The sequence below is a fragment of the Paralichthys olivaceus genome, chromosome 19, assembly GCF_024713975.1.
Source record: "Paralichthys olivaceus isolate ysfri-2021 chromosome 19, ASM2471397v2, whole genome shotgun sequence".
Lineage (NCBI taxonomy): Eukaryota > Metazoa > Chordata > Actinopteri > Pleuronectiformes > Paralichthyidae > Paralichthys > Paralichthys olivaceus.
The window spans coordinates 12,376,136-12,403,622 of NC_091111.1; the positions used below are offsets into that span (position 1 = coordinate 12,376,136).

The 27,487-nt window shown below is 40.1% G+C and overlaps 2 protein-coding genes across 3 annotated transcripts in view; both read left to right on the top strand.

The window, feature by feature from the left end:
* fig4a (FIG4 phosphoinositide 5-phosphatase a) overlaps positions 1–18,489 on the top strand; it is a 34,537-nt gene extending 16,048 nt beyond the window's left edge. For both annotated transcript variants that reach the window (XM_069514570.1, XM_069514569.1), the window contains exons 14-24: positions 1,147–1,192; positions 1,608–1,756; positions 1,892–2,058; positions 3,939–4,077; positions 5,023–5,081; positions 5,804–5,951; positions 6,183–6,266; positions 7,404–7,602; positions 12,081–12,163; positions 14,039–14,113; positions 17,538–18,489. In XM_069514570.1, coding sequence (XP_069370671.1) covers positions 1,147–1,192; positions 1,608–1,756; positions 1,892–2,058; positions 3,939–4,077; positions 5,023–5,081; positions 5,804–5,951; positions 6,183–6,266; positions 7,404–7,602; positions 12,081–12,163; positions 14,039–14,113; positions 17,538–17,715 — 1,327 coding nt within the window. In that variant the 3' untranslated portion in view covers positions 17,716–18,489. The remainder of the gene's footprint in view (positions 1–1,146; positions 1,193–1,607; positions 1,757–1,891; positions 2,059–3,938; positions 4,078–5,022; positions 5,082–5,803; positions 5,952–6,182; positions 6,267–7,403; positions 7,603–12,080; positions 12,164–14,038; positions 14,114–17,537) is intronic.
* A 1,057-nt stretch (positions 18,490–19,546) lies between these two features.
* Positions 19,547–24,787, top strand: gpr6 (G protein-coupled receptor 6). The gene is made up of 2 exons (XM_069514571.1): positions 19,547–22,439; positions 23,200–24,787. Exon 2 carries the CDS (start codon positions 23,225–23,227, stop codon positions 24,230–24,232), a length of 1,008 nt encoding a protein of 335 aa, XP_069370672.1. The 5' UTR covers positions 19,547–22,439; positions 23,200–23,224; the 3' UTR covers positions 24,233–24,787.
* The last annotated feature ends 2,700 nt before the right edge of the window (positions 24,788–27,487 follow it).

The following is a 27,487-nucleotide window of genomic DNA, read 5'->3' on the forward strand; positions in this document are numbered from 1 at the left end:
CTTTAGCCTTCATCATATTGTTGGTTAGCCTGTGAACAATAAAGAGGATTTGTTAACGTTCTTATCCTTTTCTCTCCACCTTATATTCACATGAACGTTTTCTCATGCTTTACATTACTTGACCTACAATTTTTCATTGCTCTCAGTTCATTAAGTTTATGTTGAGACACACCTTGCCTTGAAAAACACACATCAGCAGCTATTGAATTTTGTCTTCAGAGATTCTCTGATTTTTTCTGAGAGGCTGCGTTTTCTCGCATGGTTATTCTTCCTTCCCTGTTATTGATTTTTGGAGGACACTTTAAAAAAGTAAGTGATGAAAAGTGAGTAGTCTATAGAATTTGGTGTAAAAGGGCTAATAAAGAGCCAGCAGTGGATCTTATTCAGTGTCTGACTTTAAAATCTAAAAGCTAATCCCATTTTTATTCCTAAAAAGTGGTTTGACATTTTATGCTTTTGTTTTTGCCAAGATAATATGATTGCTAACACTGTCATATCTGTCCATTAAATAAAAAGCTTCAGTCATTTACCTGAGAGTGGAGGCAGAGGGAAACAGTGAACACAGTCCAACTTAAAACGTACAGTGTTTTTACATGATTCTTAAAAGTAAAGATTTTAAGCATTTTTGGTTTTCCAAGAAATTATTTGATGAACTATCATTTAAGATGAGCTAACTGGACAGCAAGCTGTAGCTTTGTACAAACAATACAGACACCAGAGTGGTATTTACAGCATTCACATTTTATGTAATAATTGAGTTTGAGGAAGGAAGGAAGCAAACAATCGTTCGATATTAAGAAATACAAACAACAGAATAACCTTGAACTAAAAGCTCTAGACTAAAAATGAACTAATGTCTAGTCTTTGATAGGTGTGGGCAGTCTTACATTAGCGTCAACAACTTGGATGTAAACAAGATCCAGTACATTTTCTCCTTGACATATGGGGGTTATTTTGTCAAAAGTTACATATTCGCACAAACCACCAGCGGTAATGTAGACAATATATGTTTATATATACTTCGCTATGTTCTGCATGGAAATGGTGATTCAATCAATTACCAAACCCTTTGCTTGTAGCAGACAATGATGAGTAAATATGCTGCTGAGCAGATGCTTTGTTCTGTTTCCACTGTCTTTTATTCAGATGGGGAGATGTGGGTGGACACATCACAGCCAATGGACGAGTGCAGGTATACCTTAGAGAAAACTGTTTAAAAATGTTCTCCATCTTATTAGCACACCTAATAATATAAGAAAATTACCTTTCACATTCAGCAGTTGAGTTATAGATTCATAACACTGAGATATCTGGGCCAAGGTAACAACTATTATCTATTATGTTTATTTAAAAAATGGCCAGTAGTCATTACTACAGCTGCAAAGTTGGGCCAATGCATTGACAGTAGGTGCACATTGAATGGTTGTATCAGTTTCACATATACATTGACCTATAGAAGTTAAATACATGGAGATGTGTTTGCAGTTGATGCTATGATTCTACTTATTGTCTTTTCATGTAGTTTGTGTCTGACTCTCTAAATACATGAACCTCTTGAAGATTAATGAAGTGGTGTCATTAGGCTTCAGGAGTCTCTGTCATTTTAGACTGGTGTGTTGCGGACCAACTGTGTGGACTGTCTGGACCGGACCAACACTGCCCAATTCATGGTGGGGAAGTGCGCATTGGCCTATCAACTATATGCACAAGGAATGATTGACAAACCCAAGCTGCAGTTTGATACAGACTGTGTTAGGTAAAGCTCTTTATCTCACCCCTTTTTTTTTTTTTGGTCTTTATGGGTTTCGTGCTTTATTTTGCACAACTAGATGCCTCTGTGTTTGTCTATTGCTTGAGTATTTTTTGATTGCGTGTGTGTTTTGTACTTCAGGTTGTTTGAGGAGCTATATGAAGACCATGGAGACACACTGTCTCTGCAGTACGGCGGCTCCCAGTTGGTCCACAGAGTCAAGACCTACCGCAAGATCGCCCCCTGGACTCAACACTCCAAAGACATCATGCAGACTCTGTCACGCTACTACAGCAATGCTTTCTCAGGTGTGTGAAACATAAAATCTCAAATCTGCATGAAACCCTCTTATATACTTATAAACAAATTATCTTCAAGATACCATAGAAACTAATACTTTTCATACACACACACACACACACACACACACACACATATATATATAGTGTTGCTGAATAAAAACTGAAAACATCAGCTCCAGGAGCCTGGTGGATCCTCCAGCACTTAATGGAGCTTGTGTCCTGCTGTGCATGAGATTCTCTTTGGTTCTGAAAAGAGTGACTCATAGTCACAAATTGAGAATCCCATGAAGAATTGTTGCAGCTTGAAAACTGATATGACGCCGAAAGACATCTTTAGATTACTGAAATTACTAAAAATGACCAAATTAAATATCCAATTAGAAACTGTGTCAAAGAAAAAGGTGCATGAATGTACACATGTGATTGCACAACACACTAGTGACTGTTCCACATCAAAAGGTGGCAATTGTGTCCCCAGAAACGAAGAGGTGAGATTGTGTATTCTGTGTTGTGTATTAAGCCAGCACTAATGGAGCTGTACTACTTGACCTAATATCTTGACCTCCTTTATGTCTTTTATGAAATTGGATGTCTGGCTGGTTGCAGTGCAGAGCCTGTAAAGTAGCTGATTGTTTTATTTCTGACTGAAATGTCAAGTGAGAGAGGCTCACGATGCAGCCCTCTTAGGTTCTATTTTCTTCTATTATTGCCAAATCTGACATTTCAGGTTTTCATTTTCATGTAATTTTATTGATGTAAGATCTTCTTCAGAGTATATCACCCAAAAATCATACCACCTTGGACGACCGAGCCTGTAAACATGAATGTAAACAAAAATATTCATTTTATAGACAGTGTTTTATTTCACTTATTTCAATTTTACTCTGTGCATTTCATTCATAATACATTTAACAAGCCAATGTTTTCTTAACAATGACTTCTAGTGCATATTTTGTTCGCTGCTCTTAGAGAGAAGGCTTTGTAGCAGGCTTTAAAGGTTTTAAATGTTCAGTGTGTAGAATTTAGCGATATCTAGTGGTAAAATTGCATGTTGCAGATAGAGAACCTGTGGTAGCCTTCAGTTGTCAATTCAAAAGATGTTTAGTTTGTCCAGTTTGGGCTTCTGTAAAAAACATGGCGGCCTCCCTAGAGAGAACCTGCTCCTTGAAATTAGTATTTAAATATAAAGGGCCCATTCCAGGGTAAAGATAACAACAATTTGTACAATTTAGATGAAACACACTGGTAAAAACATCACTAGGATTATTTTATATTCAGTTTCTGCCAAAAGATCCCTTTCACCTAAATCTCACCTTTAGTGAACCCAATTTAGTTTCTAATCTTCTGACGTGACTGTTGGAACAACCTGCACGTGGCATCACAGTTGGTGGATGTTTTAAATGGCACCAAACTGGGCAACATGCAGAACACGTGCCACATACTGAACACACAAACACCAACAGAGATTATCTCTGCACCGCTCATAGCCAAACATTTTGCAGGGAGGTGATCAGCAGCTGAGTCTTTTTCGATTCGGGTGAGTGAGTTCAGCTTTACCCTTGGTTTCATTAATTGGCACCTTTGCAGTCTCCTTTCCTGTCCTCTGAAATGGATTTCACCTCTTATAATTGGCAAACTGCTAAGCTGACAAAACTGGATAAAGCTCACATACTGCACACTGAGAACATACAGCACAACAACAGAACTATTTTGAAAACTAGTTCCTACAACTCCACTTGAATGATTTTTTAGGTTATAACAAACTCAAAAAACAGAAACTTAGCAAATTAGAGTCTGACCAAAACATTTGTGTGTCAGATCAGCAGAGGACTGTGCACTGTGGCCGCTGTTTTTTTGTTGTTAACATGTCCATCTTGCTCCTCTAGATGCCGACAGACAGGACGCCATCAACCTGTTTCTCCAAGTCTACCAGCCGTCAGAGTCCAAACCGCACCTGTGGGAGCTGCCCACTGACTTCTACCTGCATCAGAAGAGCACCATGGCCCTTCCCCAAGACAGACGCAGGTAAACACACACCTATGGACAACAAAAAAGTCTCCAGTTAACTTAACCACAATCTGTGTGTCTGTGGACTGTGGGAGGAAGACGGAGTAGCGGAAGAAAACTCACACAGACTTAGGGAGAACATACAAACTGGAAGAAAACAGGCACCACCTCTATGTTGCCTAAGAGAAAAGTCTGCAAATCACTCCCTGCTTGTTTTTTAACCTTTTTGTTTTCAGTGCACCAAAGTATTGATGGCAGATGAATGTATGCACCTTTTTTCTACTCTAAATTACTGCCTAGCCATTTTATGTTTTAGGTGCTGTTCTCTAACAGTTGTGTTTTCTCTGTATTATGTGTTTGTGCTTATGACCTCCTTCTAGGAAATTATCTTTTCACCTGCCTATTACTGAGATACATATTATCCACTGCACATTTAACCTTTAGTTGATACATGAAGCAGTTTTTTCTTCAATCTGATGTATTGTCAACCTGTGAAGCGCTCATTGTTGGTCCGTCCTTATTCATACTGACTTTTGTATTCCATTATAACTTGTGACCCACATCAACGCTCTTGTCATTGTGTGTGGCAGCGCACTAGTATGCGTGTTGTTTGCTTCCCATGTTGCATAAAAGCAGACCCACTTTTTGGATACAGGCCACTAGTTTATGGTGCCCCCATGGGCCAAGGTAGCACAGGCATTGTTTGGATAAATTAGCACGGGCAGACGTGAAGTCAGTTTGGCAGCCACACACTGTGCTTCTAGCACATCACACACTAAATCATAATCAGTGCATTCAGTCATATTGGTCATATTGAATAAAAGGATGAGTCATGTATTCAGCAGTTTTACAGTAGGTGGCTCAGCCAAGGTTATGTGAAGTCCCAGAAGAGACAGTAGAGATCTTCGAGTCAGTGGAAAGTTCTCTGGAAGATTTTAATAATTCGTTTTTTCTTATTTCCAGCTACACATTGTGGTGGTCAGAGGGAATCCTGTCCTATCTCCCTGTTCCCTATGATGAAGGTATCTCTTTACTATATAATATCTGCAATAACATAAACAATATGTAAATGGGACGCACATGTTAATACTTCTATCCATTAAATGAAAATTAAAACTTATTTTAAGATAGAAGGTAAATAGAAGTGCATTTTTGCCTTCACCTTAGCTTTTGTCTTACCAGTGGTATGATGGGAAAACAAAAGTGTTTTCTAACTTCATCCTGTGTCTCTCAGTCTCAAATCTGTTCCTTCCTTTTTGAGAAAAAATTGTTAATGAGAGGAAGAGTCTGGAGTCATTCTGGAAGGCAGCTCTGTGAGATATAGAGGCTCAGCTGTGCTTTGTATGGTGCTGCTAATATCAAAATGCAAGCACCATCACACTTTCAATGTTGAAAATATACTGTATTTACTATGTGGACATCTTAACTTCGTTTCAGCATTGTATTTAGTATTGTATTTACATATTCTGTATACTCATATATATATATATATATATATATATATATATATATCTATCTGTATTTATATTTGTCAGTGTGTAGATCTAAACTAGCAGTTCCATTGGAGAGTGACCAGATCAAGCCCCTCTTAGGGTTTGCTTCAGCACACCAATAAAAAACAAATTTCATTTAGGTTTGCAGGTATTCAGTCATAAAAAAATTAAGATTTGTTCTACAAAATATATTTAATGTATGTGGAGTGATTTCCCGTAAAGCTTGTTTTTTTCCCATTGTGTGGATGCAGTCCCCTGTGAGGACAACATGAAGAAAGTCAAAGTGAAGAGAGTGAACCACTACGACGAGAGCACTGACATCTACACTGAGTTCTTCAAACCTTATGAACTCACCTCCTTCGATGACACTTTCTCCATCATCATGGCCAACTCTGCCAGGTGAATACAGAAGTTCTTGCAATCAAAGATTTTGTTGTGGGATAAAAAAAAAAAAAAAACCGAGACGAGTTTTCACAGCGTATTAAAAGGACATAATTGCTTAAACACTGCTAAAATGTTTGTCTATTTTTTAAAATCTCACTTAAATAAGGGAGTTAACATTTCTTAGCTTTATTGCAATGTATGATAAGATGACAGCTAATGGGTTTCCCTGTATTTGTGTTCTTTAAGGGAATTTATGCCCAAAACAGTTGGAGTGGATCCAAGCCCATTCACAGTTCGCAAGCCAGAGGAAACAGGGAAATCAGTGTTGGGGTGAGTAGTTTTTTTTATGTAATAAATCTTGTGTCACTGTGCCCTCATGCACACATCCTCATTTGTGTTCTCAGGTAACCAAAAACAACTCTGTTCATTTTCCTGTCTTTGCTTAGAACACACAGTGCTGAATTCACTGTGTGTGTGTGTGTGTGTGTGTGTGTGTGTGTGTGTGTGCTGTTTCTTGGATTTGGTCCCGAGTGTGTGTTTTATTTTTTAAATACTCCCTCCTGCACACACATATTATAATATGGGCTATTGCAGAACTCGTGCCTGGTTTTAACCGTCATGTGCAAGTGGCAGCTACTCCTCAACACATGACCACTCTGTTTGATGTTTCCCTTCAATGCATAACCCTTTAGGGACCCTTCTGCTATTGAACTGGTCTATTTGCTTGTATAGAAATACAATGCTGAGCATTTACGTCTGCTATGGCTCACTGGCTTTAAACTTCATCTCTTCACGTGTGCTTACACACTATTCATCCATTTTCTAATAGCCAACTATCTTGGTCAGGTTACTGTGGCAACACGGTGAGGAGAGAAAACCAAAGTTGTGTTTCCCTTCAACATCTTCTATCTCCTTCTGGACGAGCACCAGATTGTCTCAGGTCCCTTTAAGTTAGCTCTTCTAGGTTTCCTTTTCACTGGTTATGTCTGGGCATTTACATTTGAAAAACGAGTGCAGTGTCCATAAAGTTTTTGTTTATTCAAATGTTTTTTAATATTGTATGTATCACTTGTCCAAATTGCACTTTCTTTCACCTTTAACAATACACATACCTAGTGTGAAATAGATAAGATAAACAGTCCCTGAGATATGTGAGCCACACACAGACAGAGATTTCCCAAATATGCCTATAATGTCAGCCAACATATCTCCTGTAACCGCTTTCATGTCAATTATTTGATTTCACTGACATGGGAACTGTCCAGAAATTACCATTAATATCATAACAGAAGGTACAAACCCACTGATCCTGCAGAAGGACTGGTTGTGGAGATTTTTGAGTTGTCTAACAACATTCAATAATCACCCATGCTTTTCTTGGCAGAGATGAAAAACACTGTAAGATTAAATTTGCAGAACTGTATTGTGTATCTGTTCATCTCTGTGCTTGTGTGTGGATATTGGCAGCAACAAGAGCAGTAAAGAGGAGACGCTCCTCCAGAGAAAGACCGCAGCTAGCGCACCTCCGCCCCCGAGTGAGGAGGCCATCTCCAGCACATCGGAGGACGACTCCGAGGAGGACCGCGACGATGACGGATCCGTATCCCAGCGCTCTACCCCGATCAAACTGCTAACAGAGTCTGGAGAGAGCACACGCACGCAGGAGGTATGAAAATACACACTGTCTATATAAATAAAAAATGCAGAAAGGCTTCAAGGATATAATAAACAGACAAGTAAAACTGAATTTGTATCCCTTAATGGCCTTATTGTTTAATGTGGATGGGAAATTGCAGACTGTTAAATGAGATCCTCTAATTAGTCATGGATAGGCAATCTCTTCTAAGGACCTCGGGGAGATTTCATCAAGTTCAAGCTGAGATTTTGCCACCTGGTTGTATATTTGGCCTGCAAAGCATTTTGTATTCCAATTGGAGTGTGTCACCCTGATTGTATTATATCCACTTCCTCATCCCCCGGTGTCTTGCTCTAGAAATTAGCTCTGTATTTCTACGTCAAACAGAAGAAAATATGTCAACATAATCAGCCACAGTGATGGGGGTTCATTAGCCGAGGTGGTATTCTTTATTATCCCCTCCTTCTCCTTCGACATACCTGTCAGTGCTTCAATCTTATCTCTTCTTTAAATTCTTGGATAGTAAAGGAAGTATGGCTGCCCACATCTTTGTGGATCATTAAGCATGTTTGTGTTGGTTAATCAAAAAAACAATGACATATGTATTGAATGGGATTTAACAAGTTGCATCCTGACAATGATGATTGCAGTTGTATTTTGTTTTTGTACCAGCCTTAAAGCATCCTTGCAGCTGGTGATCTATCCAGTATTGCATTCTTACTCATTTCTGTCAGTGTTTACTCCCTTTCACGTGCTGGAGAGAAATTTGTGAAGCATAAAACAGATGTGGGCAGACCAAAAGTGCTTAAAGATCATTCCATACCTCATCAACAGGAGTGTTTCAGACCACATTGCCACTGATGTGTCATATAGAGCACAGCAATCATGTGACAAATACCCAGGGTCTATCGTCACAATATCCCTATCTATTTCACGCCCCAGGTGGACCCGTCGCACATTCTTATTTCCTATTGACCCAAATTCGACACCAGCACAATGAGAAGTGGCACATTAATCAGCGCAGGTAGTAGGTCAGTGTGTCAACAGGATGATTCAGAAGCGCCACCAAACAGCTTCTTCTTGGAATTTGGAAGTTTATAAGAATGGTCTCAGAAGCTTGCATAAGGAACCCCCCCTGTGAAGTGCAAGCTGTTGATTGCAGCAGCCACTCTGTTACAATGAGCACAAGCATTATTTACAGCCCCCGTGACATCAGCCGGATTGAGATGAGTGCCTCTGCCTGTACTTTACCCCAGTGTCCTCATTAACATGCAAAATGAACGTGATTCACCGTCATTCTGTGACATTTTCATGGCCACAGTCCCAACTGCCTCATTGTTGGTCATCACACAGCCAAGCAGGATAAACCACCATCCCCCTATAATCAAGTGTTTTTATTCAAGGGTGCAGGTTTTCCTTTTGTGAGCATTATTTATTTATTTCATATCCATAACCCTCACACCCCTCCCTCTCTCATATAGTGTGTTTATCTCCTCTCAGGTCTGTCACTGTTGGACAGTGCTTCAGTAGGAACATTGGCAAAAATGTCATCTGCTTTTTGGATAGATTGAAAAAAAGGAAATAGGTTCAGAAGTGCTGGTCAACAGTGCTTGTGGAATAGTGATTTATATACAGGGAAACAAAAGAGCAACTCTGCCTCATATAAATGTCAATGCAATTCATAGACCATGAGCAGTGACTGATTGGTTTGAATATGAAAATGATTTGAATTATATGCTGTCGGCTTCACTAGTCACCAGATCTCAACCTAACAAAAGAAAGAGATTTTGGACCAATGTGTTGGAGAACACTCTCTTCCACCATCACCAAACCACTGAGCGAGGGAATACGTTTTGGAAGAATCATGCTCATGCCTCTGGTAGAGATCACAGACTTGTAGGATTTATTCAAAACTGAATTGAAGCTGTTCTGCTGGTAGTAGATTCCCTTTGGTAAAATAAAGTCTATCTGACCTCACCTTATGAAGACACTTGTTTGGAAAGCCTTGTTTCATTATGTTGTTTTGTCTAATCACCAATAATATTTTTATGCTCAACGATAAAAACATGTTTATATGTGCAGGATTGTGTCTGCAGTATTTTTCTTTTTTTTTTAAAAGCCCACTTTAGCTGGACGTAAACTGAGAAAAGTGTCTGGACCGAATAAATTTAAAAAGGGTCATTTTTGATTCCCTCTGTCTCCATCCATCCTCCTGCTGATTGCTGAAGCATTTTCCATAGGTTTTTCTCTTTGTCTCTCCTCTCGGGGCCTTGAGCAATGAGCTCGTCATGATTATTGTGGGCTGAACGGTGAGCGCACGTGTCGGCTGCACACACTCACTCTCGTGTGTCTCGTGTTGCTGTCCCTGAGCCTGTCCCTGAGAATGAATTGCCTGGGTGCCAGCACAACACAAAACTGATGAAATATTTAAACATCGGATCATTACCACGTTTGCCCATGTAATTACACATGCTCATTTTATATTCCTCCTCAGTTTGGGCATACGTGTGCATGAAGACATTTGTTTGGGTGCATTTGTGTTTTTTCACTCTTCTGTGCTGTGTGCATGTTTGTGAGTGTGTGCATGTTTGTGAGTGTGCATGTTTGTGAGTGTGCATGTTTGTGTGTGTGCATGTGTGTGTGCGTGTGCGTGTGTGCGTGTGTGTGTGTGTGTGTGTGTGTGCACTCAAAGCTGCTGTTTCTTGAATATGGTCCCGGACCACCCCCCTCCCTCATGCAGTCAGATCAATACAAATACATTGAAAATTCAAGAATGGCGCGGCGCCGGCTGCTTTAAGGCCCCTCGCCATTGTTATGTCACTGAGTGTTGCATAACGAGCTTAGCTCTGTCCTTGTAGGTTTATATACAACTACAGATTTCATAATTTCTTAACCAAGAGAAAATATACATGAAACATGAATAATCATCTCTTAGTTCAAGTTAAATCTCATAGTGAGCTAATAGTTAATACTATGCAACCTGAGTTACATGTCAGGCTAGAAATAAGACAAAGTAAACTGATTAAAAAGGAATCAGGTTTGAGAATAGTTGATATAGTTGTGTGACTAATAAATTACCATAGATACCATAAATGCAAAACATCACCATTGTTCAGTAAATTCAGTAGAGCAAAATTCTTCATACCCTCCACAGAATTTCATGGAAATTGGTGAAATATTTTATGAGTCTGTAAGGGGAACGGCAAAGAAGACATAACCTCCTTGGTAACAACCTCATGTAGATGTGTAGTGATGAATGAGTATGAATGAGTGTAGGGTTAAATATGATCTGGATCTAGGAATACTTCAGAATTGTGTTGCCTCACACTCAGGTAATTCAAGCTCATCTCTTTTCTCGTGGACCAAGCTTGGATAAATGTTTCCGCTCAAGCAATCTGGGTCTGCCATCATTTCCTCCATCAGGTCACAACATTTCCCCACATTATTACGACATCACAATTTAACATAACCAATAAACAATCGTGATGTAGATCTCATTTCATCATATTTATTTATGTACTCACATTCATGCTCAGCTGTCATGAATGGGTCCCATGTCTGCCAAGAAAACTCTTATAGCACCATCCTCACATGGATCTGTGCTGTATACAGGAGATACCATTCTACCTTCCTTCAACATGTTGTTGAACCTTCAGAGAATGCTTCCTTTTGCACAGAGCTATTTTTCTTGGTCATCGTCAGCTTTGTAAGAAACAGAAAAACAATGAGGATGACTCAGAGGGCAAACATTTTCAATACAAATAAATGCTGAGATTATTTTTATGGACTTGTCTTATTGCAGAAATAAGATAATGAAAGGAAATAACTTAAATTTGCCTCTTTTCTTTTTATCTGATTATAGCATGAACTCATACTACTCAATAATATTTTTTATTTTATTTTAGGTTATTGATCATTGTGAGGTGGCATTAGTCTAATCAGTTAATTGCATTTTCTTTGAATGTTTTGCATATTCTCTAATGATAGCGTGCTCTTGGTTATAATTTCATTATCTGGCTCTATTAATTTTTTTGTTATTTCAGACAGATGATTAATTTATAATCATATTTACAGTTTTAACTTAACTTGTTCTGTTTACATAATCTTTAAATTCAGTGAGACACTGAACCCATCTCAGGTGAAGTCTTTTTTCGAATCTGTCAGGTTGAACCGGTCTGACCCTTTTATTATGACCGTTATATCTCCACAGTTTCCTGGACACTGTGTGCAGAAACCCCAGGAGGGCACTATCCCTGAGCGTGAAACCTCATCAGACACCAACAATCAAATTACATTCAAAGTTGCTTAAATGACGCTCCTTTGGCCGTCCTAATTTGTGAATCGGTGGTGGGGAGGCGGCTGAACCTGATGACTTTGTGTGACTTCTCAGATTCTCAGTAAAGGAAGAGCAGATTTTGAACAAGAAGCTGAACCTGCTGTAGTCTGTCCCTCTGTATTAATGGTAATAATCATGTCTCACTCTCCTCTTTCCCCTCTGATCTCTGCAGGAGCAGCAGCAGACAGTTAAGGAGCCATATGGACTCAGCCTGGCCAAGTTTCCTACTGAAAAAGACATGCTCATTTACGAAAGGTAAACACTTTCGAATGGTTGATTGGTTTTTATAGGGGTGGGTTTGTTCCTTTAAGTTAGGACATTTGAGTTTCAGCAACCAGTTATGAGGAGTAATTACATTTCTGTAATAACATACAGTAAATCTGACATATTCTATGACATATAATGATGACATAAGAGACGATATTAATATTAAAGTTTGAAATAAAAGTTTTAAAAAGGGTTTTAAAAGAAGCTTGTGTCGTGAATTCCGTAATTTGGCGGCTCTGATTTGTTGTGAACTGATCGATAGGGGCACGTACCAGGTCGATAAATCTAAAAGAAATTTTGGTGCAAAGAGTAAATGTCTTTAGATTTGCAGGTTTATCAAAAGTATTGGACACATTTTTTTGATGGAGCTCGATGAAAAGTTGAGTCACTGCGGACGTTATAATTAATTCTTCCTGGAACTTGAGTGATTTAATTTTTTTCGTGTCTCATACCTGTCGACTGGAGCTGGTTTGTTTGGCCTGCGGGTCTCAGTTTACTGTAACTCTGTTTTTATGGTGTCATGTGTGAAGCAAACTGTAAAAGCTCCAGTCTTATATTCAGACTGAAAATAGGAGAAAGTTGTTTTTTGATTGTTGTTGACAATGCACCCAGAGCCCAAGACAGAACGGGGGAGGAAAAAGCAGTCACTGTCACCAGCCCCCTCAGGGGGATGAGGGTAATTTTCCAAAAGGGACATTGTCATCTCTACCCTGCTGTGTCTGTCGCACTTCTGACCTCACTGCTCTTTGTCCACCTCTCCCTTCCCTAACCCCTGAATATCATTTTGTCTCTGTCTTTCCTGTTCCATCCTGTCCTTTCTCCCTGTACGCTCCTGACCATGATGATGAGCCGCAGTGAATGGCCCCTATCAGGCTCTAAAATTGAACACTCCTCTGTTCTCTGGATATGAGCTGCACATTTGATACAGTATGATGCCTTTGATGACACTTTAATAGCTTTTTTCCCTCCTAACAGATATAACTGTTAAAGCAAGTTTTACCATTTGTCGAATGAGTGAACTATTTTAGTAAACGCATGTATGATGCGTGACATGATTCATTGTATGTTCTGTGGAGGAAAGGTTTTAGTTGATGAGTGTTTCCAAATCATTGCCTGTCAAACAATGACTTTCATTTCTTGGATTGCTTAATTTGAACGACTGTTGTCTGAAGAGGTGAAAAATTGCAAGAAAAAACTCGACTTAGACAGAAACCAGGCAAAATAAACATAATTATGTGATTTAAAAAGATCTATTTTGCCGCCTTCTGAAGTGTATTTAAAGCAGAATAGTCAGAAGAAGCTGTTTGGATAAAAACTAGCATTAATCTGGGATACCAACTGAAAATAAAAAAAATGTTCACAGCAGCTTATACTTCGTGTCTCGTGTCTCATGTGCCTTTAATAAGAGCCACAATTTTGAGGTGTGATTGAAGCAGGAGAGATTGCAGTGAATAATGTTCACGTACTCGTGCACATAATGGAAATGAAACTGCATTCATTATTGAGGCTGGACTTTGGAACGGCTCCAGAGATGCTGGTTGCAGCCATAGCTCATCTAATCAATGCATTAATATTAAAAATCATAAGCAAGAGCCAGAGGGGAACTCTTCACTCTCACATATTATTGTGTCATTGCAGAAGAATAATGATCGACGGGGAAATTTAAGATTTGATGATGATGTTTTTTGAACATAAGAATTCTTAGCAGACATGAGAAGCTCATCTCTGGGTGTTAAAATCAAAGATGATGATATTTTAAAGGTGGCTCGGAGACAGGTGACACTGTTGACCTTTTACCTTTTTGTTAGTTTCTCTTTACATGAAGATGATCTTGCAGTAACATTTTCTTCTCTTTTTTTCCAGTTTCGCACGTCTGGGCGAGAGCCAGCACAAAGTTGAGAGAACTGAACAAATAAACTTGGCGAACATCGTCTGCTTGTGAGTAGAACATGTAACACTTTCACCCAAACACACACTCAGACAAAAAAAACACAAACTCTTAGTGGCGCTTATAATCCGACCCTTTTTAAATACCACTCAGTGTTTCCAGCAGCCTTGGGACAAGTGCACACAGTTGCTTGGACTAAGTGGTCTCCAGGGAGGCTTCTCGCTGTGCAAAATTTAATCTTCGTGTCTCACAAACAGCCACTCCTGTTATCCGTATTTCCTCGTCAGTCCACTCATCGCCCTGCTGCTCACTGCAGCCATACCAAGCAATCACAGACTTTCTCCTCAGCCACATCAAAAATCCAGCCACACGTTGAAAGGCAATGTGCAGCCATAATGACGCCCGAGCAGTTTCCCTCCCTCTCCTGCTGTCTTTCTCTCCAGCTCCAACTTGCACTCATGCACTCAGTGACATGAATTTCAGTGACGAGATGCCTCATCAGGATTTCTATTAATGTGCCTTGTTTTGAATTCTTTAATTCTTCTCTGTGCATGTCCATAGAATAAAGGGCCTTTTAATTGCATATGAAACATTTCTGTTGTCCAACAATTAAAGGCCAGAGCAGAGTCCTGCACAGATCCAGATCCTCGCACCTACAGGACCCATGACAAACTGCTCCATACTCAATCACTCACACTAAATGGGTTTTGGTCAGGGTGCGCACAAACAAAAGAAGTAAAATAAGTGTGAATTGCTAAAACTTTTGTGGCATTTCCTTCAACAAACACGATCTGTTCAACAATACCAGTCACTCAGCACTTGGTCCTCCAGAAAAATATAAAACCATCCTACTCAAAGAAAATAGCCATCTGAAGTTCAGTCTGAACAGATGAAAGATTCCTAAGCGATGACTTGCAGAAAGAGTCGAGAGGCTGCAGAAGCGCAATAGTGAAATAAAAGTGGCTGTTTCATAGTTTTTCTCTTAAAATAGATCCAGGTCACCAGACAGTGTTTTCAATTCCTCTGTGTGCAGCAGAACTGGACGTTGATTGGGGTGAATAAATGAAATTTAACTCTTAACCAGGATTGTAAGTGGACCATGAATCATGTCTTTCATTTTCTAGAAATGCACCAAAGTTAAGTCTTCAGAGGACGAAGGTTTGAATGTTGTGTGAGGTTGAAATGAGTTGGTGAAAAGGTAGGGGAAGGTTAAAGTCAATGAAAACACGATTCAGTCAGGTATTCAATCACCGAACCTGTGGCCCCTGCAGGAGAACTCAAGCCTCTGAATGCGACATATAATTCAACATGGCTTGTTTAATGTCACAGGAAAGGGAACAGGATCACAACACCTTTTCATCCTTGTTGAGTTTGCATCTCCGCTCGTCTTCACCTCTCATCACTCTGCCGTGGATGAATGGACTAATGAATGGCCAATCAGGATGCAGGAGGGGTGACTGAGGTTGCACAACAGTGCCATTGTGAGGGTGTTACAGCACCTCCAACACGTTTTCACTAGCAGGAGCTTCTTGGCTTCTCACCTCCCTCTGCTGTGTTCCTGTGTTCACCCACTGTGTAAAGGCAGGGCGATTGGTGGAGATAAAATTGAAGGATATGACGCATTAGCAAGGAATTTTTTTTTCTTTCTCTGAATTATCATTAGCATTAAAGTAGCGGAGACACATTAATGGTTTTAGTTAGTTTTAAGTATTTCCCTTTATTCTGTGAAGAAGGAATATAATATTTCAAATTTTTTAATTGGGCATAAATTATGAGATTTTTATACATTCTAATCTTGTAATACCTTCAGAATAAATTAGGCATGAGTTTAAAATGTGAAGTTATTGTATTTTTAAAAAAAACATGAGAAAAAACGTCATCTAACAAGCTCTTTTTTTATTGCCTTGACTTTAAGACCCCCTGCGGTCAAAATCACATATTGTATTAGTGTCTGTAATCAACTAATTATTCTCCATGGTAACCAGATAATATGCACATGGTGCCATTTTCTCCATTCTGATAAACTTCACATCCTTTTTCTGTTATTGTGAAGCTGTAGGAAAACATCCTGGGAGCTGGGGGATCTCCCTGCTCCACTCCACCGCAGCTTGACATGTCGGCAGGGTGTAATGATACTCTGTAAGAGCTGCTGAGATCTCAGCTGCGTGTGAAGAGCCAAATCAAGTCAACACACAGCAACACTTGTTGTGTGTGTTTAACTGACATCATAGCATCACCCACTGAACATCTATACTGCTGCTTCTGAACACACACACGATGAATATAAAGAGAGTTAGTACAGTGAATATAGTCCTCTTACTTCTTTATACTCTTCAGATTTCATGATTCTCTCCCACATACGTGCACTGACATGAGCTGCTCACCAGTAGCCTTTAATATCACCGTTGTGCGCAGTGGTTTTTCCTTCTCTTTCAAGCATTTGAAACAAACTGTCTCTGAACTTCTTTCATGGTTTTGTTGAAATCATTTCATCAAAAATTACCACCCTTAATATTCGTAGTATGTTTATTTTATTTTTCATCAACATGCAATAAGTCATCTGAATGCCATGTTTTGTTTCCATATAAATGTAATTACGTTGAATATTTAGTTGAGCACTTCCATGTGACTAAATGAAGTAAACAACTAATAGTTAAATGTTTTCACACCAACCCTGCAGGTTTGAAATGTTCCACAGACAGTAAATCAACATAATTTGTTCCCCGGTGTGAATAAGGGTCAAATTGTGCAATCTTCTGGCACAGGAATCGTCTCTACTGCCCTCCACCTTTAAGACTGGGGCAGAACTTGGCAGTGTCAAAGTTGGCTTCTGATTTAATGCACATAAAATCTGAGTGGAAACACGGAAAATTCCCCAAAATACTCATCCTACATCATATTTGAAGCTTTACTTGCTTGTGCTCTCAGCCTCTTGTGGTTACTTCCCCTTGGGTCCAAATTTGGTGCTTGGACCCCCATAAATACCGGCTCTATTATACATTCAATCCTATTTAAAGACGGCATGAGGACTCATAATAATCCTAAAGGCTTCCTTGGTCCAGCACAGACTCCGTTGTGCTAATCATCAATGGGGAGCATTTGTAAAACAGCCATGTGTGTGAGCAGCGTCTAACTGGGGCCTCAGCTGCTGTTGAACCAGCGGACTGATGGATTACCGGACACGATAATGCACCCTGAAGGTGATGAGACATGCTTTAGAGTGTAGCTTCTGAAAAAATATGAGTGTTGTAAAAGCCTCATCACTGTCATCCTCGCATTATTTCCATCAACAGCCCTCATAATGACCCGCCCTCTCCTGCACAGTTTCACAAGTTGTTGATCAAATAAAAGTTCCCCTCCTTTTTTATTTTCTTTAGATATTAAAAAAAAATCTATCACTGCAGGAGTTTTCTAAAAATTAGTTCACCCATTCATCCGTCATTTGAAACATGCCCGTGTCCCTTTTCTCACCAGAGAGCCGGTGTCATGCTTCGCAGAGGACAGCATCTACGGAGTTTCCCCCCCGCGGGTCGACAGAGACAGCCGAGATGTGTTCGAGAGCCACGTGCTGACCAGTCAGGGTCAGGTGAGGGCCCTGTGCAGGGATGACATGTTGATGTACAGGGAGTACGTAAAGAACAGATACATGTGAGACGTGGACTCAGTCACTGACATGTGTTTTTTGAATGAATGGCTGTTGTCCTGCACATTGTTTATACTTTAACACGTTTTGGTTTCAAGATTTTTGCTTCAAGGAAGAGCAATAGATATTTTCTTTTGGCTTAATTAACCCACGTCTTGAATTTTCTTTCCTCCTGTTGAGAAAGGCTCAAATCCAGAAAAGCCACAACAAACCGCCTTTAAGACCCTTTTTATTACTTCTTTGTGTTATTTTCATCAAATGCATTTTAACTTCACTTTTTACTTGATTGAAGAAAATGTGCCGTTTATTTCAAAACTGTTACCTGTTTTGTCTCAGTACTTGAATCCTAAATTCCTAGTAACAAGATGGTCAGCTGTCTCTATAACACCCACCTTTTTCACTTTGTGAAATCAGCTTCACGTCACTTGAGCATTTAAAATGTTTTTTTAAAAGTCCTCACAAGATTGTATGTTTCTTTGTTTTTTTAACTGGTCAGAAACATTGGTCTTAAAAGTCACACATTACTGTAAATCTACATTCTGGTAATTTAACTTTTTAAGGTCAGTCATTATTCTGAACGTTTGATACAACCTCAATTGTTTGTTCATCATCAGACAAAACTCCTGATACCGTATGTGTATATATATTGTGGGTTTTATCATAAAATACTCATTCTCATACATTCTCGGTTGACAGAACTGCACAGATCTCTTTTGTGTCATGCATTTCTGAGATTTCAGCCTCTTACTGTGTGTACTTCTAAATTAAACATTTATTTATTAACATGGTGTGACGGATTTGAGTGCTGTTGCCTCTACACGGTCATTTTTTACCTCTTTTCTTTTTTGACTGTGTTCACCCACAGATTCTTTTGCTCTGTTGTACGTGCACACATTGAATGTTATTCCTGTCGTGCGGCGTCTGCAATTGTCGCTCATCGCCTTGCAGTTCCTCTTTCTTGCACCCAACACCATACTGCTCTCCGCGTCTTTGCCTCGTGAGCCTGTAGGGGGGGTGGGCGGTAGGGTCAGAGGAGAGCTGCTTCAGCATGTGATGTTTTGAAGAGTGGCAGGGGAAAGAAAAGTTCTCGTGTTTATTTTAAAAGCAAATTAACTTAAAGAGAAGAGGACGTGTGTTTCATCCACATTCTTCCTAATTTAAAACCCTGCTGAACTTTCATCGCACAGTTCCAGATGTTAGGATGAGAGATAGATACAGTGTTCAGTGATGACACGTCACAGATGCTTGTGTGTTTATTGATATATGGATCCTCTCAGCAGCCTTATGGTTCATCTCCAGACGCTTTCATTGGTTTCTGTGGCTCAGGAGGGAGAGAGGGTCGCCCACTAACCAGAATGTTGGTGGTTCGATCCCTGGCAGCCCCAGTCTCCAAGTGTCCTTGGGCAAGATAGCGAACCCCCTGACGGCTGTGCCGACAAGACTGGTGGGGGATAGAAACAACTTTTACTGTAAAGCACTGGAAAAGTGCTTTATAAATACAGTCCCATTTACCATCAATACATCCAGTGTTTACAATGACAACTATTGTTTCCACTGTGTCCCATCACCATAACATAGAGCCTGCTCTTTAATAACTACTCACCGAGTCAAATCTAATAAGAAAAATCAGGAGGAAAAACAAAAACTGACTGTACCAGGCTCATATTTTACAGAATTTAAGTTATTGAAGGACGTCAGTTGCACGAACTACACAACCAGTTTAGTAAATTGGGTAAAGGTTCCACTATGGGTGCGTTCCAACGTGACATGTTTGTGATGTGAGATGATGTCCATTTTAACAAATGTCTGCCTCTTTTGTTGGTTGTCTAATAAACTGTAGATATTTTGGTGGTTAATTGTGTATTAATGAGCAATTAACTGGAATAAAAACCTTTAAATATCTTAGATTTAAAAGAGTTCACCCCACTGAAATATTTACTTGTAGTATCTAATGTAAATCTAATCTAAACACATGGTGACTTCTTGTTAGAGCTTAAACTGCTTTTCTTGGTTGCTTCATCTCCGGATTCCCAGAAACGACGCCAAGGACATGACCAGTGTGTTCAGTAGAGGCTTTTAAAACAAAAACAAGCTCGAGCGGGACAAGAGAATCCCTTTTAAAGGCTTGACATAACACAAGGGTAATTTTTAAAGACATTTTTAAATCCATCACCTGCGATTCATTTCTTAACTCCTTCCATTTGGGCCTTTTGACATTAGCAGGTTCTTGGCTGTTGCAATTATAATAAAATGGAGGTCATGCTGACAGTGAGGCGGTTGCAGGTACAGTGGGTCAGACGCACTTATCAAATTCTGTGACTCGTTCCAAGTTGTCCACTCATGTTGTGTTCCAGGAGTGTGTGTATACTTCTCTTAAAAGAAGTAGGTCAACTTTGTGAGGCCGTACACCTTAGATGAGACGTTTCTCTCATACCAACAGATGATTCTTAATTTTTTATAATTCATTATAATTCACCAATAGTAACTAGCTTTTCCTGTGTAAATATCTTTATAAGGGCATTTTTACATCCAGGGGTGAGCCCCGCAGCTCGAGTGTTTGTTTACAATAATTGCAAGCATTTGAGCATCTTTCAAATAAAAAAATATTAATATATATATATATATTTTTAATAAGAGCTGTTTTGAAGGGAAAGCTGGTCTTTTATATAAGGTTATGTTTTTATCATGTTTTTATGTCCATGATGGCCGGTGTCTCATTACACCGAGCCCTCTCGGTACACATGGACACAGATGAATAAATGCATTCAGTTATTTTTGGGGGCATATTTTTGGTGTTCTCAGTATAGCTCACAAAATGAAAAAACAGATCTGTGAAGTGCCGGCAGTGCAGCACTTCTGTTCGAAAAATAATAATAAGAAAAAAATCTGTGAGTTTAGTTTATTCCATCGTAAAAAAAATTATGTATTTTTGGTCCCTCGTGTTGTCGTGTATCTTCCCAGGTCTTTGACATGAGTCACTCGGCACTTCATGTGACCACTTAGCTTATGAATGAAGACAACTCTCCCTCCAGCCCCCGGTCCACTGACAAAAGATGTTCAAACAGCTGTTGCCAGGAAACCAAAACTGGTTAGCATATTGAAATATAGCTGCTTTGAATCTCCCGATACATGTCAGCCGCTGTTGCATGAAATTCAAGAGTAACATGTGACTACAACAGTTCATCATAAAGATTATAAAGAAAGGGATTTTCTTTCTTTTGTTAAACACTATTAAATAGCTGGAGCATGTAAAGATGTTTAAGTGAGTTGTGCTCGAGCTTCATGGTATTTATTAGATATTACACTGTAAAAGTTTCAATAGACGACTGAAGCACGTTATTGCATTAACATTTTTGCTATAATGCTTCTATTAGAGATTTTGTAATATTTGATCTGCTGTCTTTGATTTCTGATTTTTATTCTATATATAATATATTGTCTTTTAAATGACAATGTATTAGTTTGCTTCTTGTCTCTGATGTCTCAGTTTTAAATACGATTATTATTATTATTATTATAATCATTGTTTTTTTTTTTTAGATACAAATGAAATAAGTGATTAAATAAATTAATGAGAAAAGAGGTTCAAAATGTGTCAGAGGAAGAGAAATGTTGAAAGACAACAGGTGCCCTGTAGAAGATATTCAGTACAACATCATCTGGATGAATATTAACTCAATATATTGAACCTGTCAGTCTGGTGAGCTGTGGTGTGTGGGTTCAGGTTTTTTAAAACAGAATCATAAAACTGAACAACCATATTCACAGACGTACACACATTACTGTACAAGGTGATGGACCCAGGTGGGTTCTCCACCATCCCACCTGTCCAATCAGGTTTTTTTGCGTAATGCTTTTGATTCGTTAGGCATAAAAAATCTCTCTGTTTGTTATAGCCCTAGTTTTTTTTACAGTAGCATCTGTTACACCCACATGAACGCCCTGTGTAATGCAGTTAATCTAAATATTCACTGCCCTCTATCTCATCGCTTACTCACTTTGTGGAGGTGTGTGTGTGAGAGAGAGAGACAGAGAGTGAGAGGGAGACCACCACCTCTTACTAACAAAGTTAAATCAAGTCTCACCAATTTACTTGGCAGGTGACAAAAATGCTTACAGTAATCAGATGTCAGTCGTGTTTTTTTTTTTTTTTATTTTATTTTTTTAATTGCTTAATAGAAGCAGGGACCTGGATGTGTTTTGTCTTTTCATTAGATTCTTCAGAGTTTCCCTGACATAAGATTTTGATTTCATCATGTGTTTGAGGAGAGAGGTGGAGTCTTCTGAGTTTGTAGAGGCAAGAGGAGTCTGCATGAACCTGAAGTTTTACTTTGAGATCCAGTAGAGCCTTCACAAGAGAGAGAGAGAGAAAAGAGAGATCGAGAGAGCAAGGGGACAGGAAAACAGCGAGAGAGAGAGAGAGAGGGACTCTGCCGTGACGTCACTTGGGTTTATAGCTCTCCTCTCGTGTCTTCGCACGGTTCCCTCTCTTCTTCTTCCTCCTCCTCCTCACACGCAGCCTCCTCACCGAGCAGAACACCGGCCAATGCTTCACACCACCGCTGCCCTGGGTGTCTGTCCCGTGCGTGGGGAGCACACGCACAGCGAGGGCTTCACCGCAGAGGAAGAGTGGAACCGTTGCTTCATCTTTATTTGCTTCTTTCACACTTTGCCTTCGGGCGAGTGGCTCTGATTTCAGCCAAGATCCCAGCTCGTATCATTTTGTCACGGAGGTAAGTTTATATAAACAAATATATATATATATCTAAACTCATAAGAAACTATTAGAAATATATATAATTTTTATTCATTATATTTATAAAGATTCATTATTTCTTGTAACTTAGATCTTATTAAGAGGAATCGAATTCACTTTTGTTTCATATCTATATATGTAAATGTTTCTATGATATATTGATATAGTAGATTTCAGCACCACTGACAGCTCCTATGCTTTTCTTTGCTGCTGAATTACTATCTGAACTTTTCCAGGAGGATCCAGAATCATTTAGTATCTGTGTCTTTATATACTAGTATAAGTATAAGTATAAGTATTAACACATTAATAAGAAAACTTATTAAACAGTACAAACAAAGAGTTGTTATTCCAGCACCACGGACAGCTCCTTGGCTTGTCTCTGCTGCTGAACTACTGAGATGAGTTTGAACAAAGATCGTCATCAAGACATTGTTCTTCCTCTGAGCTCCAGACATCAGCATTCAAAGTGTTTCTCCTTTTGATAGATGGGTTTCTTTAGATACTTCACTGTAGAGCAGCAGCTGGAAAAAATCTGTTTTCTATTTTCTTTCTAACTTTTGCATGACTGGTGCTACAGATATAAATAAGATCATTTAAATGTGCTCACCTAATAATTTAGGAATGTGTAAATAATGTGCTCTTGTTTCCTGTTGCACACTTCATGACTTCTGATCTCCTTAAGAAGAGACATTATTAATATTAACAAACGAATCGTGTCCCTCTTCTTCCTACAGGACTGAGGGGAAATAGAGTGGAGATATGAACGAGTCGCTGGTGGTGAATGACTCCTCTGCGTCTCCCGTGGCTGGAGAATCTCTCTCCTGGATGGAGGCTGAGTCTCCAGAGCACAACGGCAGCCTGGAGTTCTCCACCGCCCCGTTTGATATCCCCATAAACCCGTGGGACATCATGCTCTGCTTGTCGGGCACCGCCATCGCCTGCGAGAACGCCATAGTTGTAGCCATCATCTTCTACACGCCGACGTTAAGGACTCCCATGTTCGTTCTCATCGGGAGCCTGGCCACAGCAGACCTCCTGGCAGGCATGGGATTAATCCTGAACTTTGTGTTTCAGTACGTCATCTCCTCTGAGACCATCAGCCTCATCACTGTAGGCTTCCTGGTGGCCTCCTTCACGGCCTCCATCAGCAGCCTGCTGGCCATTACAGTGGACCGGTACTTCTCCCTCTACAACGCCCTGACGTACTTTTCAGAAAAGACGCTTCAGTACGTGCACCTGATGCTGCTGGGGACCTGGGGGGTGTCCCTGTTCCTGGGCCTGCTGCCGGTGCTCGGCTGGAACTGCCTGGAGGAGCCGGCCTCCTGCAGCATCGTGCGCCCCCTGACCCGGAGAAACCTCACGCTCCTGGCCACTTCTTTTTTCGTGATCTTCGTGCTCATGCTCACTCTCTACTTCAAGATCTGCAAGATCGTGTGCCACCACGCCCACCAGATCGCCCTCCAGCAGCACTTTTTCGCCACGTCACATTACGTCGCCACTAAGAAGGGCGTTTCCACTCTCGCCATCATCTTGGGGACTTTTGGAGCCAGCTGGCTTCCCTTCGCCATCTACTGCCTGGTCGGTGAGAAGGAGTATCCGTCAGTGTACACCTATGCTACACTGCTGCCGGCCACCTACAACTCCATGATCAACCCCATCATCTATGCCTACAGAAACGCAGAGATCCAGCGCTCCATCTATATGCTCCTCTGTGGCTGCTTTCAGTCCAAAGGAGCCTACCGGTCCAGGTCCCCTAGTGAGGTCTGAGCAGGTGTTAGGGCTGTGTGTGTGTGTGTGTGTGTGTGTGTGTGTGTGTGTGTGTGTGTGTGTGTGTGTGTGTGTGTGTGTGTGTGAGAGAGAGAGAGAGAGAGAGAGAGAGACAGAGAGCAAAAAGACCAACCACCCCATCACCATCGACAATCTGCTTCAAGTTGACAGTAATGCTTTACAAACACAAGGGGGGGGGGGGGGGGGGGGGGGGGGGGGGTGATGCTAGAAGTGGATCTGTGCATACTGTACTTTGCATCTGCACTTTACTGTCTCGACACAAGTTAGAGTGAGATTTTTGGAAAAAAAAAACGCTGTGAACAAGAAACTCCTGTAAAAAAGTACAAAACAAAACCTGTGAATGTAAATGAGAAAAGGAATGAAAAATCCTGCACTTTATTCAATGTTTTTTTGAAATGCCAAAGCAGTATTGTACAGCCTGTATTGTGTTTCAATGTTTGGACGTGTGAGTATACTGTGCCATTTTTTCTATTTTGTATTGTATTGTATCTGATGTACATTTTCTACAAGAGAAATAAAGAGATTAAAAAGAAACTGTGGCTGAATCGTGTCTTTACTCCAGAATGGTTCTATGACAAGGATCTTTGTGTCACACTCATACACGTTTCAGTGTGTGTGTGTTACTCATGGTGTGGGGACCAAAAAGTCAATCGCACCATAACTTGAAGACGTAATTTAAGCTTCGGTTAAGGTTAGAAGTAATATAAATGTAAGTCAATCATCTGAAGTGTGTGTGTGTGTGTGTGTGTGTGTGTGTGTGTGTGTGTGTGTGTGCTGTGTGTTCCAGTGTGTTTTGCCTCCCCTTCAGGATGAGCAGCTGAAATGCAACTTAATTTACGTCCAACTCTTGATTGTTGCACAAGTCAAATAAGTAGTTTTGGTATCTATGTGGCTCTGCACATGGTTGCACTGATAAGATACGATAAATGAAAAGGAAATGAAAAAGGTCTGTGTGGACCGTTGCCTTATCTCCCCTCATCTCATCAACATCCACAATTATGATTCAGGAGTAAAGTGGCCCACGGGCACGTGTATGTGAGTGTGTGAGAGAGACGTGGGGAGTGATAATGATTCCGTCTGCTCTCCGTCAGCTGTGCCGCTATAAGGCAGCCACAAACACAGCAGTTTATCTGGCAGGCTGTTTAAACAGGTACTGGTGGAGTGTGTCAGAGTTCCACACAGGACACAGGGTGCTGATGTGGACCAGGAGACCTGCTGGTGGGTTTGGACACAGAGAGAGATGTACGTGAAAAAGTGACATAGTTCCTTTCTAGGCTGTTTCTGCTGCTACAGGTGGTAAATACATGTCATACTTTGTTATCTGTTATCTTCATCTGTGCTTGATTGTTAGTTGGCAGGATTACGCAAAAAACACTTATACTACGAATTGCATGGTGGGGTGGGGCCTCTTCCAAGGGGGAGATCCTTAACTTTTTAAAACATTTTTGTTGTTTTGTTCAAGAATAATTAGTGTGAGTGTGTGCAATTTGGTGCAGATCCAAATACAAATCCAGATCTCGTGACTTTAACTGTGGTTTGTTGGAGATAATAATGGGCGATAAATGTAAATTTCAACTTCTGTACTTTTCATGTTGCTTAAAATATATGTCTCATGGGCTCAGTGTCTTGCCCATGGACACTTTGACACAGGGACTGGGGGAGACGGGTATCAAACCGCTGACCCTTTGGTGAGCGGACAGCTCGTTCTATCACCTGAACCACCAACGTCCCAATTGAGAGCAAAAACTCTAGCAGCTGTTTGATTCCTTTGTGTTTCAGTTAAAGAGTAATCACAACTTTTAATTTGTTGCAAAATGGAAAATACTTGGCACAGTCGTTTATGCAACAGCCCTCCTTTAACTTTTCAACTCCCTCGCAAACTGTTTTGCATCCCGCTTCCACATGGTTCCCACACAACACTTTATATTCCCTCTTACTCATAATTCAATATATTCATGTTTATGTTTAACAACCAGCTTTAACCCCCTGCATATATTAACTCTGTGATTCCCACTTTGAACATGGCCTGCGACAGTCGTCCTCATGAGCACGGTTACATAATTACCAAACATTAAAATGAACATAAATTAGTTTTTGGTTTGAGTGCTCAAGATGAATTGTAGGAGAGTTTGACATTTCTTACTAAAAAGGATCTGTTGGTTAACACATCTTCCACATACAGAGAATTGACTTGATTGCAATGACAGACGGCCATTTTGTCATATTTATTGACAGAAGATGGAGAGTCATCAGCAGGTTTTGGGTTCCCAAAACTTTCCCATAAGCCCCAGCAAAACAATATAAGATGCTTTCCCAGTATGTGTTAAAATCCGTATATGAAAAAAGCATGTGCTGAGTTATCAATCCCAACAATCAAATGAGGCACTTCTATCGCAAGAAACAGATTTTTTTTCATGTTTCATTAATAAGAAACTGTTTCTTTGGGTGTAAAAGGAAATTGCTTTTATAAGAATGTCTTTATGCACCATGAAGCTTTAGATTTGAGTCCAGAATGAGACGAGGATGCTGTAGCCATCTTGTCTTTTTCAGCTGGTCCATACTTCACCTGAGCTCTTTTCACAACACATATTTAAAAACAAGACTGCATCTCTTTTCATTTTTTCCCCTGTGTTGGAAAGCTCAGCCCCACATGTGTCAACCACAGCTCTCACACAACAACACCTCCTCTGCACGTGGACGTGATAATATCCAGTTTGAGATCGGTGAAGCCTTCAGTCATTTTAAGGCTGATCCGAATCTGGGGGAAAGGTGAAGGATGGTGAGGACCACTAATGGACCCGATCATCATGAGAGCAGAACATGTTTGTTCACTCAGGGTTTGTTTTCTCCACCTTAACAGATGTTGCTTTCGGTCCCTCTCTGTGGCAGCCGGCCACCTGTTTGTACACATGGCACAGGACACCATATATAGTGGTTACCGATTAATTCTGTTAAATGTTACAAATGTATTCGTAGATACAATTAATCCAATATATAAATGTTATATTTTTTGTAAAGGTAGTAATTTTCTTTTACATCAGCAATCCACTACACCCAGGGAACAGAAACATACAAACCACTACCGGAGAAAAAGGTTCAACCTTTGTTCTGATGAACTGTTCTTGTGACTGTAGATTTGTCAAACACAGTTACAAAAGCCAGATGGGTAGAATTTAGGTTTGGTTGCCATTCAGTGACAAACACTATCCACAGTACACCATGAACTGTAAATAT

Excerpts from the sequence above, each read along its gene's own strand:
- gpr6 (XM_069514571.1), top strand. The coding sequence starts at position 23,225 with ATGAACGAGTCGCTGGTGGTGAATGACTCCTCTGCGTCTCCCGTGGCT.